The sequence below is a fragment of the Mya arenaria genome, chromosome 12 (genome assembly GCF_026914265.1).
Source record: "Mya arenaria isolate MELC-2E11 chromosome 12, ASM2691426v1".
Classification (NCBI taxonomy): Eukaryota; Metazoa; Mollusca; class Bivalvia; order Myida; family Myidae; genus Mya; species Mya arenaria.
This window is the reverse complement of record NC_069133.1, coordinates 20,719,461-20,736,193: the sequence shown is the minus strand read 5'-3', so window position 1 is coordinate 20,736,193 and position 16,733 is coordinate 20,719,461. Positions and strand designations below refer to the sequence as shown.

Here is a 16,733-nt window from a genome sequence, read left to right as displayed (position 1 = left end):
TAACAACAGCAGTACGAGCCATAATTGAAAACTCCTTACTCAGAACTTCATAAAACATGATTTGGTGTACTTTTCACTTTCGTTTAACCAGTATTATAAAACTGGCTAAACTATTTCACGGATCCCTTTGTATATTAATAACAAAAAATAAGTCTTTTTACCCCTACATTTTGAGGGGTGAATGCAAAAAGGTTCTAAGTGACATTAAATGAAGAAGCAGATAGAACCTTTTCGCTTTTACCCCTCGTAATACACTTTCAATTAAGTATTAAATAATTCAAGAAGAACTATTATAGGTGAAAAAAGCAACAACAACTTTTACAAAGCATTGGGATCCGCTGCCTTAATAGTGAGTGAGAAAGTTAAATTTATCCAATATCCAGCTCAGATTCAAAAATAGTTTCGGGATATAATATTTTCATTAGTTTAAGAAAATGATTTCACAGTGATTTTTGTAAATCAGAATTGCTGTTACCCTCAGAACATCCTAAAAACAAATCTGGAAGGCGGCTCTATGTTTGACATTTTATTTATACAAAATCATAGAGAATGTAATTTTTGTCTGTAAATTATACCATGATTGTTATGTGTTGAAAAAGTGTTGCGTTGATGTTTCTTTTTAATAAATTTACAAAACAAAACATCAGTATTACACATATTGCTCAAAATAGAAATACTGTTATCATTACACATTCACGAAGGTACCAACAACTGGGGCATTGCTATATATAGAATTATTGGAAATTCAGACCATGGACAAAATACAATTCAATATACAGTATTTGATCTTTGCACATTCAAGTTAAGTTTCAGTCAATATTTATTTAGAAGCAATATATTTATAAGTAACACATAATCTTTATTTTGTCATTCATAAAAAAGCTGCCAAAATGTTTTACTAGGGTTTTAACCAGGTTTTAAAAAGGACTGTATTGCAGAATAGGGAGAGAGTGCTAAGGGAGAAAAAGGCACATTATATCAGACTTTAAAGGACTTGATTATTATGTGATTGTGACAGAAAATGTTAGGAATTGTGTTTATTTGGTTTCAACTGCCAAATATGTAAAAGTATTAATTATCATAAAAGTTTTTATCATGCCATGAAGGCAAAAGGGTAGACTTGCTTGTCTCCATAAGGCCTGAGGGGGGCTATCAAATAAGCAGAAGTTAACTTACAGCACCCTTCCTGGTTCCATAACTCCAGTTAAAACCCTAGTTTTACATAATTAATAGTCTCATATACATAGTAATACAAATTGCATCATCAAACTACAGTCGAAGTCCATTGGCTTGATATCCCAGGGTCCAGCCAAAGTACTTTGAGTCTCACAAATATTGAGCCGAGTGGAAATGCTTACAGAGTAAATAAAATCTGTCCATTACATCAAGTTCGAGCCAACAAGGAAATCAAGCTAAGCGATATTGAGGCAATGGGTTTCAACTGTACTAAAATTGATCTAATGTACATGCAGAATTGAGATAAAAAAAATAAATATGAACAGTTGAAACAGCAATATATAATAAAACAATGTTTAACATGGTAATTTTTTTCATGTTCTGCCTGTTTTTTGGCATGTCTACGAAAATAAAAAAATTATAATGCATTCATTAAAAACAAACAAATCTATTCCACAAGATAAGAATAAATCATCAACAGCTCACCGAAGTAAAAACAAATCTTCATTGTTAAAAGCTTCAACACAGCGTTCCTGTTAACCATGATCAAAAGAAAGTTTTTAACTCCAAGAAAAAAACACTTCACAGACTCAGCCTGCTCTATAGAGTTCTCCAGTTGGCAGCAATCAGTCGGTAGCAATCGGTTGGTAGCAATCAGTCGGCAGCAACCAGTTAGTAGCAATCGGTCATTAGCAACCAGTCTGTAGCAAACAGTAAGAAGCAACCAGTCGGTAGCAATCTGTAGATAGCGATCAGTCTGCAGCAACCGGTTGTTAGCAACCAGTCTGTAGCAATCGATTGGCAGCAACCAGTCAGTAGCAATTGATAGGCAGCAACCAGTCAGCAGCGACCCACCAGCAGTAACCAGTCTGCCGAAACCAGTTGGTATGAACTTTTCAGCAGCAATTTAGCAATTACCCTTTTTCATTGTACTTTGACACTATCAATACATAAAACGCAACCAGGCTAGATACAAATTCCATTTTTTTCTCTGCAGTCATTTAAGGTGCATCTCTACCTATTGTCTCAGATGACCTTTCATGGTTTCAAGTCCTTTGAAAATATTCCAACATTGAATTCACTCCTGGAATGTGTCACAAAAAGGTTGTTGCATCTTTTTTAGCTGACTGAACAGCTCAATTTCTCTGGTACCGAACGGCCAATTTCAGACCATCTTTTAAATGCATTTCTGCTGCAAATCACTTTCAGAAACCAGGAATTTGGACATCCTTCATATCCTAGATATTCCAACATTGAAGTCAGTCCCTGAAAGCTTGATGACACTTTACTAGCTGACTGACAGCTTTATTTCTCCAGTCACAATGCCAATTTCAGTACATCTTTTACATACATTTCTGCTCCAAACCACTCGTATCTCGTGTTTCAAAAACCCAGAGTATGGGCACCCAATATAAATAAAATCATTGCTTGTCATTTCATAAACAATGACTGCCCATTAAAACAAAAATGCCCCTGTCACGAGTTCAGGAACAGTGCATCCACCACCATTTCCACTGAACTGTTGTAGTTCAGCATTGAGGCTGTAAACTGTCGAAATTGGCGTATGACATCTCGATCCTGCCGCCCAGACTGGCTTGGGTAGCGGGTCGCGTAGATGAGCTTGTCTGCCAGATAGTGGAGCCATAAAACATTACTTCGGGCTTCAAACTTCTTCCACTGGTTTCTGTGAAGAATAACGAAATGTAAATATTGTGAAAAGAAATATATGTGGATTAAAGTAGGAGTTGGTAAGGTTTAAAGGCTAAAAGTCGTAAAGGAGTCTTATCCTCACCCAAGGTGTGTGTTCAATCCCCACCAGGGGTAGTTCTCATGGCCTCCAGAAAAGGACTATATTACTGGTTTCTAACTAGGAACTAGACTCACGAGTGATTCAAATAAATGTTCAGTCTTAATAAGAACACAGTGTACCATACTTAAGAATTACCAGGGGCTGTATTCATAAAATTTCTTAGTGAAAAAATACATATCAGTGAGAAAAGCACAACAGATATGGAAAATTCTCTCTGTTTTTTTCTCATGCATTTATTCTTTTGACTTTCTTCTTGCTGTTTTTTTATATCTATGGTGTAAAATCATTACTGGTATTTTTTTTTTAAATTCATCGAAGAACTATTTTTTTCACTAAATTGATTTTTTTGCAAATAATTTGTGTACAAATAGAAAATATTAGCAATATTTTTAGCTTTTTCATCTGTGAAATATGCAGCCACACAACTATTAATTGAAAATTTTGGGCTAGGTGGACAAAACATCCAACATGATGTTGACAGGGTGGACAAAACTTCCCAGATCATTTTGACACTCAAAGGTTATTGACAGTTAGGAAGCAATCATTTACATATAGAAATAATTCAATAATTTGTGAAAAACCACCATAGTTGTGGTGATAAATGTGTCTCCATACTGACAAACTTTTATGAGATCTTGCATCCAGGATAGGATGTAATATTACATGGGAGGTTTTGTCCATGTGATGTTTAACCTTAGTCAAGCACCCCTTTTCATCAGTACACAAGTCATATGTATTTTTGGCCTATGTGACCTGCTGGTCATATGCTTATTGTAAATAAGTGTACCAAAGGCTTCAAGGTAGACACATATTATGTTTATAGACTTCTTTGTTGTAAAATAGACATTCTTACCCGTTGCCTTCCTTCATCAGACGGTAGATGTCAAACTGGTAATCGCCCTTTCCTTCGAAAAGGGCCGGATCAACTGACAGGTCTGTGAACACTGTACAACCATCTAAAACATAAGGATAAGACATTAACTTCCACATCATCAAATGAAAGAGGGTAAAAAATATGTTTAATGCATAAATACAAGGCTGTCCTTGAATTCAAATGGAGTATTTAGTGTATGTTATAACTGTAAACAGTGCCTGTCATATTTCAGGACTTTTATAGAAATCCTAATTTTTTATCTTTCATTAAGCTAATGCCGGTTAAGACATCTTTATCAAGCATATAGCATTCAATCATCCGTGAATCAACTTTAATGTTAAGTCATTTTTTTTACTACAGAATTGCATTAATATGACTGATATTTTTTTCCTCAAAATAAGTAAAATAGCAATTTTATTTTTAACTTATAATTTTTAAACAGTTGTTATTACATTTCAAATGAATATGCCTATTTTTGTTCAATACCTTTCGTAAGCCGTGACAAAGTGAAGTCTATCACACTGGCCTCCACCCCCATGGAGGGAACCTCGTATGTTTTCCCGAGAAGCTGGAACGTTATGACCTCGTCCTCCGTGGGGCGAACCAGCACGTTTCCCCAGTGCAAATCTCTGTGTTCAAATTGTAATTTCTCTTCGGCTACGGCTAGCGCATAGGCCACTTGTGTCAAAACGCTTTTTCCCTGGCTGATAGTTTCAAACTGTAATAGATTGATGAAATGGAAAATAATTGGTTGAAATCTGGAAAACTTGAACTTCATCATATATTTCTTATTCACCTCATGAATAAGACATTTGCTGATACTGTTTTACAAAGAAAGCAAGAATGCTGATTTAAAGGGACTAGATACCTGGCCCCAGTTTCTCGAAACTTCTTAAGCTTTACAGACTTAGTAGCTTATTTCAATTAGCCAAAATACTAACTTTAATTTGATTTTAATTAATGAAAAAAAGCCTTATTGTCAATATCATAAAGATAACTCTTTAATTATACCAAAACAAAAATAGTGAGAATATCTTGATCCTGTTATAAGGGACATGGTAAATTTCGAGAAATTGGGGCCAGATGATACAACTGCAAGAAAAAAAGGCAATTGTCAAATACTTACAGAAAAGTGATTTTGTATGGTACAAAGAAATGAAACTTCTAGTAATTAAATAATGTATCATTCATATTGCTTATGACACATGTATCTTTCTAAGTTTTTGTGAAAGTGCACAATGACCCCTGATGTCTACCATTCCTTTGAAAACCTGGAGGTGCCATACCTTAGAAGCTACATATGGCACAATATTATTTACTTACCATAATTAAGGGCCATAACTCTTGTTAGCCCAAGGTGCACAACAATCCATGCTTACCAATGAAGTTTCATGAGTATATGCACAATAGTTTCAGCACTACATGCAACACAAAAAAACTATCATACCATCTTTTACCAGGCAAATGGGCCATAACCCTTGTTAGACCAAGTAAAATGGGACAGAAATGGCAGGTGCACATCAGGCCATGCTAACCTGAACCAACATACCTATTAAGTTTCATGACTGTATGTTCAATATTTTCAGTGCTACATGTGACACAAGATTTTCATACCATTTTTAAATAAGTAATGGGCCATAACTCTTGTTAGGTCAAATGATATGTGATAGAAAGGTGAAGTAAAGGTATGTTTATGACCTTTAAGCTATTGCAATTTACCTCGTAAGACTCAAGACTAGAGCCACAGTCAGCAAACTCAAACACGATGAACAGCTGGGTATCACCAAACATATCTACAAATATACAAGTATGGTTAACTGTCAAATAATAGAGCATGCTTGCCTGCTTTGAAATAATATTATTTACAGTCATTGAACTTAGACTTTTGGATCAATAAGCCCAGATTCTTATGCTTGCCATCAACACACTTCAACAAGCCCTGCTTAGTGCTATATAAAATTCTAGCAGGCCTGGAAAGTAATTTACCAGTAAAGGGCTTGAAGACTTGTGCTAGTAGTTTCAACCACTGATTAACAGAAACAACTGTACTAGATTTTTTCTTTCCAAGTTACCGTTACTAACTAAACTGAAGGCACATCTTTCTTTTTTGACAATAAGATGTCACACAGTGTCCCACCACGCGAGATCTCAAGTTTCCAAGGATATTTTCTCTGCATACAAAAGTTAAACATGTGCCACTTACACATATCTGTATCGTTCTCTACCCCATAAGGTCATAATTCGATCCCCATCGCAGAGCAATGCTCTCTATGTCTCTTAGAAGAACAGAAGTAGCGGTCTTATTAATGCACTTATCGTATGATTGCTTTTTCAAACAAATGTTGATAATGATAATCATATTTTTTTTTAAACTAAGAGTTCAATTGATCAGATCAGGTAAATATTTTTGGATTTTACAAGTAAAATTTTCAATTTGATTTGTGACACTAAAAATATATTTGACTGAAATTCTTGACCTTGTGACATTTTGTTATATGCTTAGAGATAAAATGGTTACTCAAGAAAATGAATCAACAGTGACTCATAACAACTTATATCTGTGTTAATAAATAAACTTAAATAAGGTATGTTAAACACAAATAAACAAGTTTAATATATTTTATCTGCTTAGCTCAAGGAATATTACACTCGCTTCTCACAAAGGCAAACCAGGTTCAATTACCCGCAAGGGTGCATGTGAGTTTGGTTTCTGGTCACTAGGCTAGACAAGTGGGGTTTTTTCCAGGTTCTCTGGTTTCCCCCAGGACACAAGACCACACTCTCTCACAACATCGTACCAATTATAGTGACTTAATATAAGTAAATATAATTTCCTAAACAATCTTTGTAAAATGAACAAATTAAAGACTTAAAACATTATAAATCAAAAACCAGCACATACCAGGCCTATCATTCTCTGAGGACTTGTTTTTGTTGAACGTGTCCCACTGTGTAAGAAGCTCCTTTGGATATTTTCCCCTCACACATGACACATCGTTCACCTCGCAGAAACTCGCGGTCATGGAGCCCTTACTTGTTCGCAGGTTGCTCAGCTCTCTAAGAAATACCACCTCAATTTTATAAAACTCTTTGTCAGATGGTAACTTAGTATGTGTTCAAAACCAGGTTACTTTCTCTTTTATCAAAAGCACAAACTGCAATTGAGGTAGTGATTTGATTTTAATCGATTAAGACTTATTTGTTATTCAAAAAGTGGACCTAAATGCATAAATATAAGTAAATTTCAGAAATTAATTATACCCCTGGTAATGCCTTTTTGTTGAAGAAATTTCTTAATGATAGATCTTAAAAGTTGTTTATTCCAACAAATGGAAGGTTAACTTATAGATTCTTGAAAGGACTTTTTTTTAAACATATATTATGTGATGGTCTGCTGATAGTCTTATTTATGGCTACAGTCGCCTGATAGTCTCATTTAAGCTTCATTATCCTGATAGGGTCATTTCTGGCTATATTCTTATCATAGTCTCATTTCTGGCTGTAGTCTCCTGATTGTCTAATTTCTGGCTATTGTCTCATGATAGGCTGCTTTCTAATTTGAGTCTATTGATAAGTCCCATTTATGGCTATAGTCTCCTGATAATCTCATTTATGGCAATAGTCTCCTGATAATCTCATTTATGGCTATAGTCTCCTGATAATCTCATTTATGGCTATAGTCTCCTGATAATCTCATTTATGGATATAGTCTCCTGATAATCTCATTAATGGCTATAGTCTCCTGATAATCTCATTTATGGCTATAGTCTCCTGATTCATTGTCAAGTAATGTCAGACTCCAATTTTCAGCTATAGTGTCCTGATAGTAGCCTCATTTCTATCTTCATGTGTACTTGCATGTTTTTATAAGTTACATTGTAAGAAAGTATACATATCCTACTTGGCTATGACAATCTCCGGAAGGATCTCCCCAAACTTCTTCTGAGGCTCGTCATTCACTGCAAAGTCACCTTCAATAGGGATTATCTGGAAATGGCAACATGATAAGAGAGTTAAACTATGGGGTATTCATAAAACATCTGCAGTCATTTCCCCTAACTACAGTCCTTATACTTTACTTGTCACATGATTATAAAAAGTATTATGTAAAAAAACTCAAATTTTAAAATTATTTGACTCTTAAACATTTAAGAGATATCTTAAGATACTTTATAAATATAGGCTTGTTTGACATTTTTGACTCAGTGTCGGACATAATTGCCTAAATAAAGAGGTCTTCTTTAGTTGATACATCACAGTTTTCCATGCGCACATACATATATAGAAACCTAAACACTCTGTTAATGTTTCAAAGTAGATGAATGCGTTTTTAAAGGCAATATTGCATTTTATACTGAATGCAAAAATTTCCTTGAAGAGCAGAGTGTATTATAGTTGCAATCGCAGCAAAAATGTTAAAACTGATAATTGTTTGGCAAGTCTTTTCGCTGCACAAAAAAAGCATGTCAGCAAAATTAAATCACACTGTTGATTCATTTGTTAAAATTGATATAAAATAGTTCCCTAACACGCTGTGACTGCTACTATCGCCCCCTCCCTTCCTTTACTTTGTACCTTATAATAAAATTTCAACTGACCGTTAATTCAAACACATTTCAGATAGTTACACCATATTTAATAACAAAAGCTGGTGCTCATTACAAATCTGTTATACCTTTATAGCCACATTTTTGTTGTCTGCTCCCGTGCTGCGGAACACCTCCCCATACACACCTTCTCCAATCTTCCGACACTTGGACATCATCCTGAAACACATTGGTTTGTTGGATATATGTTATAAAGTATTTATGGATCGTACATCTTTGCTCATCCATTGATTAACATTACTGATTAGGGTTTTAGCTATATTATGGAAGAGAGTGGAACGCTGTCTTATAGTGGCACCCTTTTGCCCTCAAGGAGACCAGCATAGGCACCCTTCAACCTTCATTGAATTAAATGTTTAAGTCTATCAAATATCTAATTGTTCTGATTATTAATTATAATACATAATTTACAATTATAAATGCAAACAAACTTACATATTTAACAGTTAAAACTTTTCAGTACTTGAATTAAACACAATGATTTCTGTAAAAATTAGAAAGTTTCCAGTTTTTCAACACCCTTTTCTACCTTGTCCTTTTGAAAACCTTGCTTAATCCCTATAACATACATTTTCAATATTTAGCTGGTCTATAGCTATTCATAGCACATGTTATTCTGATATGCACATTGGCTGTACAACCAGACAACAATAACACAGCAAGCAAATGTCAATGCTACTTTGCTTTTCTCCATACGATTTTTGTCTCCAACTGAACTTAACACACTCCTACAAGTCCTGCAAATTGGTAAAATGTTTACCTTGCTTGTTCAAAAAAACTAAATGTTATAAAGCACAGCTTGTAACGATTAATCAAACCGAATTGTAATGAAGCTTCGGGCTTGTCTACCCGAGTCTAATTTCAAATGCTTGGGCTTTATGTTATGAAACAAGTACCTTCCAGGCAGTGCATCCTTGAATGTGATTGGCTCTGTCTGGTCACACAGTAGGAACACTCGCGCCTGGGCACTCAATGGAACTAGACTGCTTTTTCTACGCACTGGAGTCAGTATTTCCTGTTGAAATAAATACAGAACAGTCTAAGAAACAAGTTGCACCAACTATTATAGGTTTGAATAATGTAAAATGTTAAAATTTGTCAATTGTATTTCTTATAAAAAAGGAGCGTAACTTGACATTAATTATTTTTTGTCTTCAGCAAAAAAGCAGGTTGAAATTAATCATATTTAACACTTTTATAGTAAAGACAGATAAAGTTTTTACACTATGAGTGCAACGACAACAATGCTACAACAAAACCTCACCTCTTTTCTTTGAAAACTAGGTGTGCATATTTATTTGAGTTGAGATTCATGAGATAAATTAAGTATAAAGGTCAATTTAACCTGTCAGGTACAATACTTTGATACCAGGGGTTTCAATAAGCGGATGTTTATACGTCCGGAAAAACGCCAAAAACATCCCAGAATTTGATTACAGGTATTTTGAAAATTCCTTAAATTTTAAATAGCCTTGTACGCATCTTTTAATGGGACTGGACGTTTTTCCAGGGCTTTCAATCGACCCGAGCTCCTGGGTTTTGACGCACAGAAATCGTAAATGACCCGAAATTGACGCATCATAAATTTGTTTTATGTCTCATGCATTGAAAGGTAAAGCTACCTGTTATACAATAACAGATAGCTTTACCTTTCAATGCATGCGGGCATTTAATTTCATCCCAAATATGTTTTAACGGTTTATAATACTCAGGGCTATTCCATTAAAACATATAATCCCCTGGGGGGGAAGTAATTATGTTAATAGTATATATAAATGGTTTGGTTTCTTTTCGCTAACTTGGACCCCAAAAGGGTAAATTTGCTTCTGCAGGGGTCGGCATTATTTAAGTGTCTTCCCCCAGGGGTTATATGTTTGAATGGAATAGTCCTCAGCTGCATGAAAAGCTGACAACAGAAGAATTAAGGCATTGATTTTTATTCACAAATGAATGCACAAATGTATGGTAGATCTACAGCATTTAAAAAAATTACATTAAATATTGAAATGCATACACATTTGGAATCATTTTTTTTTAACACCTTATTTGTTACCGGCTATTCAAGCAAAACATGTACATTAACACACATGGGGAAGGCAATTATTTTCTTAGTATATAGGTCGGTGTCGTTTTTTGCTAGTTTTGACACCAAAAGGGTAAAGTTGCTTCTGTAGGGAGGGTGGCACAATTTTAAAGTGCCTTACCCGCGGGGCTTATAATTTTAAATAGAATAGCCCTTAGCTGATCTAATGCAAAAAACAAAAATCCTTACGGAGAATGAGTTTTGAAGGTCCTCCAGGTATTTATCCCTCAGGCAGTACTTCTTCCTGGCTGGGGTGTGCAGCGACTCCTCCATCGGCTGTTACCAAAAGAGTTATGTTGTTTTGCATATTTAGCCCCAATTTCTCAAAATTCCCTTTTAACAGAATTAGGCTAAGCTCACTATTCTTGACTTGGGTTAATTTGTGTTATATTTATATTTTATAATAGGTTTTTGACTTTAAAAGGAAATGATCTTTATGATATAAATAATCGTAATAAACTACTTTTTATTTAGTAAAATTAAGATTAAGTTGAGGAGAATTTTGGCTTATTGAAATAAGCAACTTAAACTGGTCACATTTAAAAACTCTTTAAAAATTGTTGCCAGGTGTTCTCATTTCGCCCATTTTGCTTACACCTAGTTTAAAATGCATGAAATTAATCATGATTTATGAAATTCTTAATTTACCAGTTTAACAATAACTTTGATTTTTTTTAAATAAATAAAACATTTATTTAAAAGAACAAACTTTGCAAATGTTTATAATACTGAGTTTTTTTTCTACGATTGTATTTTGTACGTAAAGGTTACCTCTATATCCTTATCTTCTTCAATATCCTCCTCCTCTTCAATAACGTCGTCTTCCATTTCATCATCAACATCATTCCCTTCCTCCCCACTGCTACTCTCCACCTCCTCCTCCTCAGTATGCCCAGAAAGCCTTCTTGTACGATGTTTAGTAAGCACTGATTTTCTTTCTTCCTCTTCAACATCATCTTCCAATTTAGCCTCATCAACACTCCCTTCCTCCTCACTACTTCTCTCCTCTTCCACCTCTTCCTCCTCAGTATGCCCAGAAAGCCTCCCTGTACTATGTTTACTAGAAACTGACGTACTGTCTTCATTTAGCATGTACAAAGTACAGTTGGAGTCACTTGAATCAATATGCGACATCTCTAACAAATCAGTAATATCAGAAATGTCATGAAGATCAGAATCTCTATGTCTAGTTTTCCTTGTATTTCTTGTGGAACGTCTTTCAATAACATGGTTTGACAAAAGGCTTTCTGAAAGTCTTTCGAAAGCTTTGTCTTTTTCTGTTCCTGAAGTCTTTTTAGTGCTTCGAGTTTCCCTACCAAACTCACTGGACTGCTCAGAATCACTTTCTGTTTCATATTCTTCACTGCCATCACTTTCAACACATTCGGTGTCACTTTCATCCTCTTCCGATATCTCTTCACCTTCAGCTATTGCACTTAAGTCTTCAGTTTCACCTTCAGATGTATGATAGTCCTCTTCATCATCTTCAGTGCTTTCGCTTCCAACAGAAACCTCAATATTATCATCTTCGTGTTCATCATGACTTATTTCATCTGTTTCATTAACAGATTCCTCATTGCTGTCATCTAAACAAATCCTTTCCGGTTTAACTCCTCTACGTTGTGCTGTAGCTCTTGTCAACCTATGATTCTTAGAGTCACATGGTGAACAAGACAAAGCTGCACCAACTCCACTGAACAAACTTTTTGAATTATCATAACTTTGGTCCTCAAGTACATCTTTACGACGACTTTTAAAAGCATGAGATTTGGCACTATCACTTGTAGCATAAGCCACAAAACTATCAGCCAACTTTTTAAGCTGAACAACAGCTTTTCTACCAGTGTCATCAGCATTTACTTCTGACAAGTTATCATCATTAACTCTGCTTCCCTGAGAGGAGACGACAGATGGCGTTTCATACACACTCTGGGAGTGTGTACTTTCTGGTGTCTGAACAGAATTATAGCCGGTATCAGAGATTGGACTCTCAAGGTTTTCTATATGCGACAAATTTGTCACCTTTTGAACATTTTTTGCTGCTCTGGTCCTCTTGACGACTGGGGTACTAGTATCCATAGATTGTCTATTTGACTTCTTAACGACATCACTTGGTGAGTCAATACACAGATAGTAATCATCAAAGTCACTAAAATTCATAGATGAATTATTGCATTTTGTCTGCACACATATACGCACAGGTCGTTTTCTTTTTGCAGTTGTCCCTCTCAGCTGTTTTTTGAGGTTAAGGGAGTCATTGTAGTCTACATGTTTGTTCCTGTCTCGAAGTGCGGGTCGAGATATTCCATTTTCTGATGCCAATGAACTATTTTCACTTGAAGAAGACAATGCAAATATACCCTGAAAAAGCAGAATTTGCTATTGAGCAAGTAAATTGTGTAAGTTAAATTTATATTATGTGTTACAATATATTAAAAATACTGTTTAAACCAAACGCAGGTTTTCTTATTTTAAGGGCATTCCAAAATAAACAAAAATAAACCCCTCTGTAAAACAAAGGCAGTCCTAACAACAGTTCTTAAAACAAAATATACCGATTTTGTCGCTTGACAGTTCTTGATGTCCTTTTGTCTTCTGTCGGTCTGTAATTTGTTTTCTTTGTTTCGAGTAGATTTTGCTTGCTGTACTTTCCTGAAATGTAGAAAAATTAATATAAAATCACCAAATGAATTGTAAAGTACATGTTAAAAGTTATAGGGTTTAAGCCAGGTTTTCAAAAAGGACTGGGTGCTGTAAAAGGGGGATAGGTTGTTAAGGGAGAAAAGGGCACATCGTTAGGTTGTGAGAATTTGAACATCAAGAAATTCACAGTAAATGATAGGAGTTATGCTTAATAAATTGAAGCAATATTAGATTTCAACTGCCAAACATGTCAAGTTTGTATGAATTTACCGATACAAATTATCATGTTTTAAGTTTTATTAAAATTGAAAGAAATGTATTTGATTATTCTAAGCCTATTCTATGAAGGCAGCTGAGTATGTATACCTATGCTGGTATCCATGCCGTCAGAAGGTGCTTCTAAATCCAGGGCTTCCGTTAAAGGAAGTTTGGAAGTATATTACTCCCTTCAAGCATGCCAAAACTTCCAAAATAGAGTCCTTGGAAGTACAAAAACTTCCACTATTTTGGAGAAAACTTCCAAAAGTGAAGGCTTGTGAGTTCAGAATATTAAAATCTGTCAATGTTACTCTATGGCCACATTCTTAATAATCCTTTAAATAAAATGTATTCTTTAAATCCAAATTTGTGAAGTTCGCAAGGTGTAGTTATATTTTTTTAATATTCAACTAGTTGGACAATAGCAGAAAATTCTTAAGAGGCACAAACTTCCCAATTTTAAAGGAAAACTTCCAATATTGCTGTAAAGGAAGTTCAAACTTCCAGTTTTAAATTCTTAATGGAAGCCCTGTCTAAATCTTTTGATTTTGAATACAATTACAGAAACCATATTTTATCTTAAAGCTGCACTCTCACAGATTGTCAGTTTTAACACTTTTAAATCATTTGCCTCAAAACATCAGATTTAGGCAGCAATGTTTTCAATTTAGCAATATATATCAGATAATTCACAATACATGAAAAATAGATCTCAATTTAAGTAGACTGCTGAAAATTTCATTTTTCTTAAAGCGTTACTAAGCCATAAAAAATATTTTTCAATTATTAATATGATAAACTGTGATCCGATCTTTCATCAGCAATCTTTTATCTCAGGTTTCCAGACAAATATCCAAATATAAAGTATTTAAAAGATAAATATTAAAATTGTCATAACAATGAATCTATGCAGCTTTTATATTAAATAAAATTTTAGAAAAATAGAAAAATGATAAAATAAGCTCTTAGCTAAAGTCATCAGTTATTTACCTTGTAGTTTTCTTGTTTTTGGCAGCCGGCTTGAAGCTGTTGTCACCCGTTGCGTTGAGGGAATCTTGGCAACTACTGCTACTGCTGTGAAAAATACTTGTGGAGCATTCATTTTCTGATGATGTGCTGAACACACCATGCTTTTTCTCTTGGTCAGAAAGCCACACATCTGTGGCTACAATACGCCGGTTTCGATGTCTACCGTAGGTTCGTAGACTTTCAGTTTTCTTCATCTTCACTGAAAAGCATAAAATAACATACAAATATGCAATCAGACTTCATTATTTAATAAACTCAGTATTTCAAAACATGAAATTTGAAAGTATATCAGGATTTTTTTGTTCATTTTGGAAAAGACCCGGGAATTTTTTTTTTCCCTATTTGGAAAAAAAATCAGGCCTTTTTTTGTCAATAATGGGATAAAGTACCTTTAAAAAATTAGAGTCATGTAATGATATGTGATAATGAAAATCAAAATCATCCATTAGGGCAAATTCCCTCAGTGAAATTAGTGCAGTCAAACATGAATGTTATTCAAAAGTGCAGATAAATGCAATAATAATGGTAAATGAAGTTATGCTCTAAAATAATTGTTACCATACTAAAACTTCATGGCTGTAGATAGTTACAACATTATCACGATGATCTAATCAATGTATCATTAAATTGACAAAATAGCAATCTTTTGTTGTATAAGTCCAGAGAGTTTAATTTTCTAATTTCTGCTCGACTTTACTGACGTAGGTCAGTTACTTAAACTTAACAAGTGAAACAAAATGTCTTTTTTACATTCATTCACAGTAGAATATAGTGGTTAAATTAGTGTTTAAGATGCATAAACCAGAAAACTAATTTCAGGTATATAAACATGCTTACGTCCCTTTTATATTGCACATTTTACTGCATTGCAAAACAAATGTTCAAGATACAAAACCAACTCAACCACTTGAATGTTTGTTAAGAAAGGTTCCTAATTTTGATTTTAGAGTTGTGTCATCCATGATAATCTGACACTAGCTCAGATGATTTTTTTATATTTATGCTCAAAGTGATATTTTATGGCTGTGAGCAATGGTAACGCCTTATGAAAAACAAGTTGATCGGCAGTTTTCCAAACAATTTAGAAATATTTATTTATCATTTGATTCTGGGACAAAAATCAAAATAAAACTCAAAACTGTCAATATGTGAGAGTGTAGTCTAAAATAATAGACGTGTTATACGGGATTCTTCCAATCCCTAACGTCTAAACGGGAATGTGCAAAAAACGGGGGTGTTTTGAAAATATTGAAATTGTTTTAAGTGAAGTATTTTATGGTTGAAATTGATCCTAAAGAGTTATATTCGTATTTTACCATGTAAGTGAGATGTAATTTTGCACTAAACAAGCATTTAATGCATTAAAACAAGTTGTTTACCTTTCCAATAAAACGAAAGTTGACTGACACAGAAAACAATTATGCGAAGGGGAACAACTCGATACAATCGTAATAACTCGGCATCCTCCGACAAAGCTTCGAGATAGACCTCGTTATACAATCGTAACAACTCGGCCATGGCCGAAATGTTCCGAGCGATTTAAAACTGTGCCCTGAAGCCTTGCAGGTGCCCTTCATGTATATATCGTTATGTTTTGACAGAATAAAATGAAAAAAAAAGCCGTCAAACTCATAATTATAAGTTGGATATTTATTTTTTGTGTACGGAACTAATATAAAATAACATTATCTGGTAATATTTCTTGTTTTTATGATATTTTATGGACTCTATATGCTTTAACCCGGAATCCTGATCGGAACAACTACCCACTTATGATACTAAACAATTTGTACGTGAAGGATTTGCCATATCAAAAATCTAAAAAAAAATCCGCCAACGTACAATTATTTGGACTAGTGAGAGTGTAGCTTTAATATCCATACTGTTATTACACTCAGTATTTATATTTAGTGTTTTAGCCACTGAGGTTATGAAAAGGAAGCTAGTTATGTGCAAAATATAAGAAGATTTCATATCAAATATGTCAATGGATACAAGCACGATTAAACTGTTGTGAAAGCTGAAGAGAGATACATCGCGAAAACACATGTCAATTACCCGTGAATACTCGTTCCGACTCCTAAATGAAACTATTATTCACGTTGTACTAGTAGAAAGGGATTTGTTTCTGATAAACTGTTTCATTATCAGTCTTTCTATACAAAGTGAAGTGTTTGTAGAAAGTATTTCGATTTTCGTTTGTTTACAAATTTTACAAATGGCGGCTCTTGTGTCGGGCGTTTTCATTGGTCA

General features: G+C 34.4%; 1 protein-coding gene across 1 annotated transcript; it reads right to left on the bottom strand.

Annotated features, from left to right (window-relative positions):
• Positions 1-580: 580 nt before the first annotated feature.
• On the bottom strand, positions 581-16,697 carry LOC128210985 (uncharacterized). Its single transcript, XM_052915350.1, has 13 exons — positions 16,539-16,697; positions 14,442-14,679; positions 13,106-13,202; positions 11,322-12,911; positions 10,740-10,826; positions 9,364-9,482; positions 8,536-8,626; positions 7,762-7,847; positions 6,763-6,917; positions 5,580-5,653; positions 4,347-4,578; positions 3,840-3,942; positions 581-2,860 (listed from the first exon to the last, which is right to left on the bottom strand). The coding sequence occupies exons 2-13, from the start codon at positions 14,672-14,674 to the stop codon at positions 2,653-2,655; spliced, it is 3,075 nt and encodes a 1,024-aa protein (XP_052771310.1). The 5' UTR covers positions 14,675-14,679; positions 16,539-16,697; the 3' UTR covers positions 581-2,652.
• Between the last annotated feature and the right edge of the window lie 36 nt (positions 16,698-16,733).

Coding starts and splice junctions, on each gene's coding strand:
- LOC128210985 (XM_052915350.1), bottom strand. CDS start 14,674: ATGAAGAAAACTGAAAGTCTACGAACCTACGGTAGACATCGAAACCGG. Junction 13,203..14,441: donor AAAAACAAGAAAACTACAAG/GTAAATAACTGA, acceptor TCTACATTTCAG/GAAAGTACAGCAAGCAAAAT. Junction 2,861..3,839: donor CTGATGAAGGAAGGCAACGG/GTAAGAATGTCT, acceptor TATTCTTCACAG/AAACCAGTGGAAGAAGTTTG.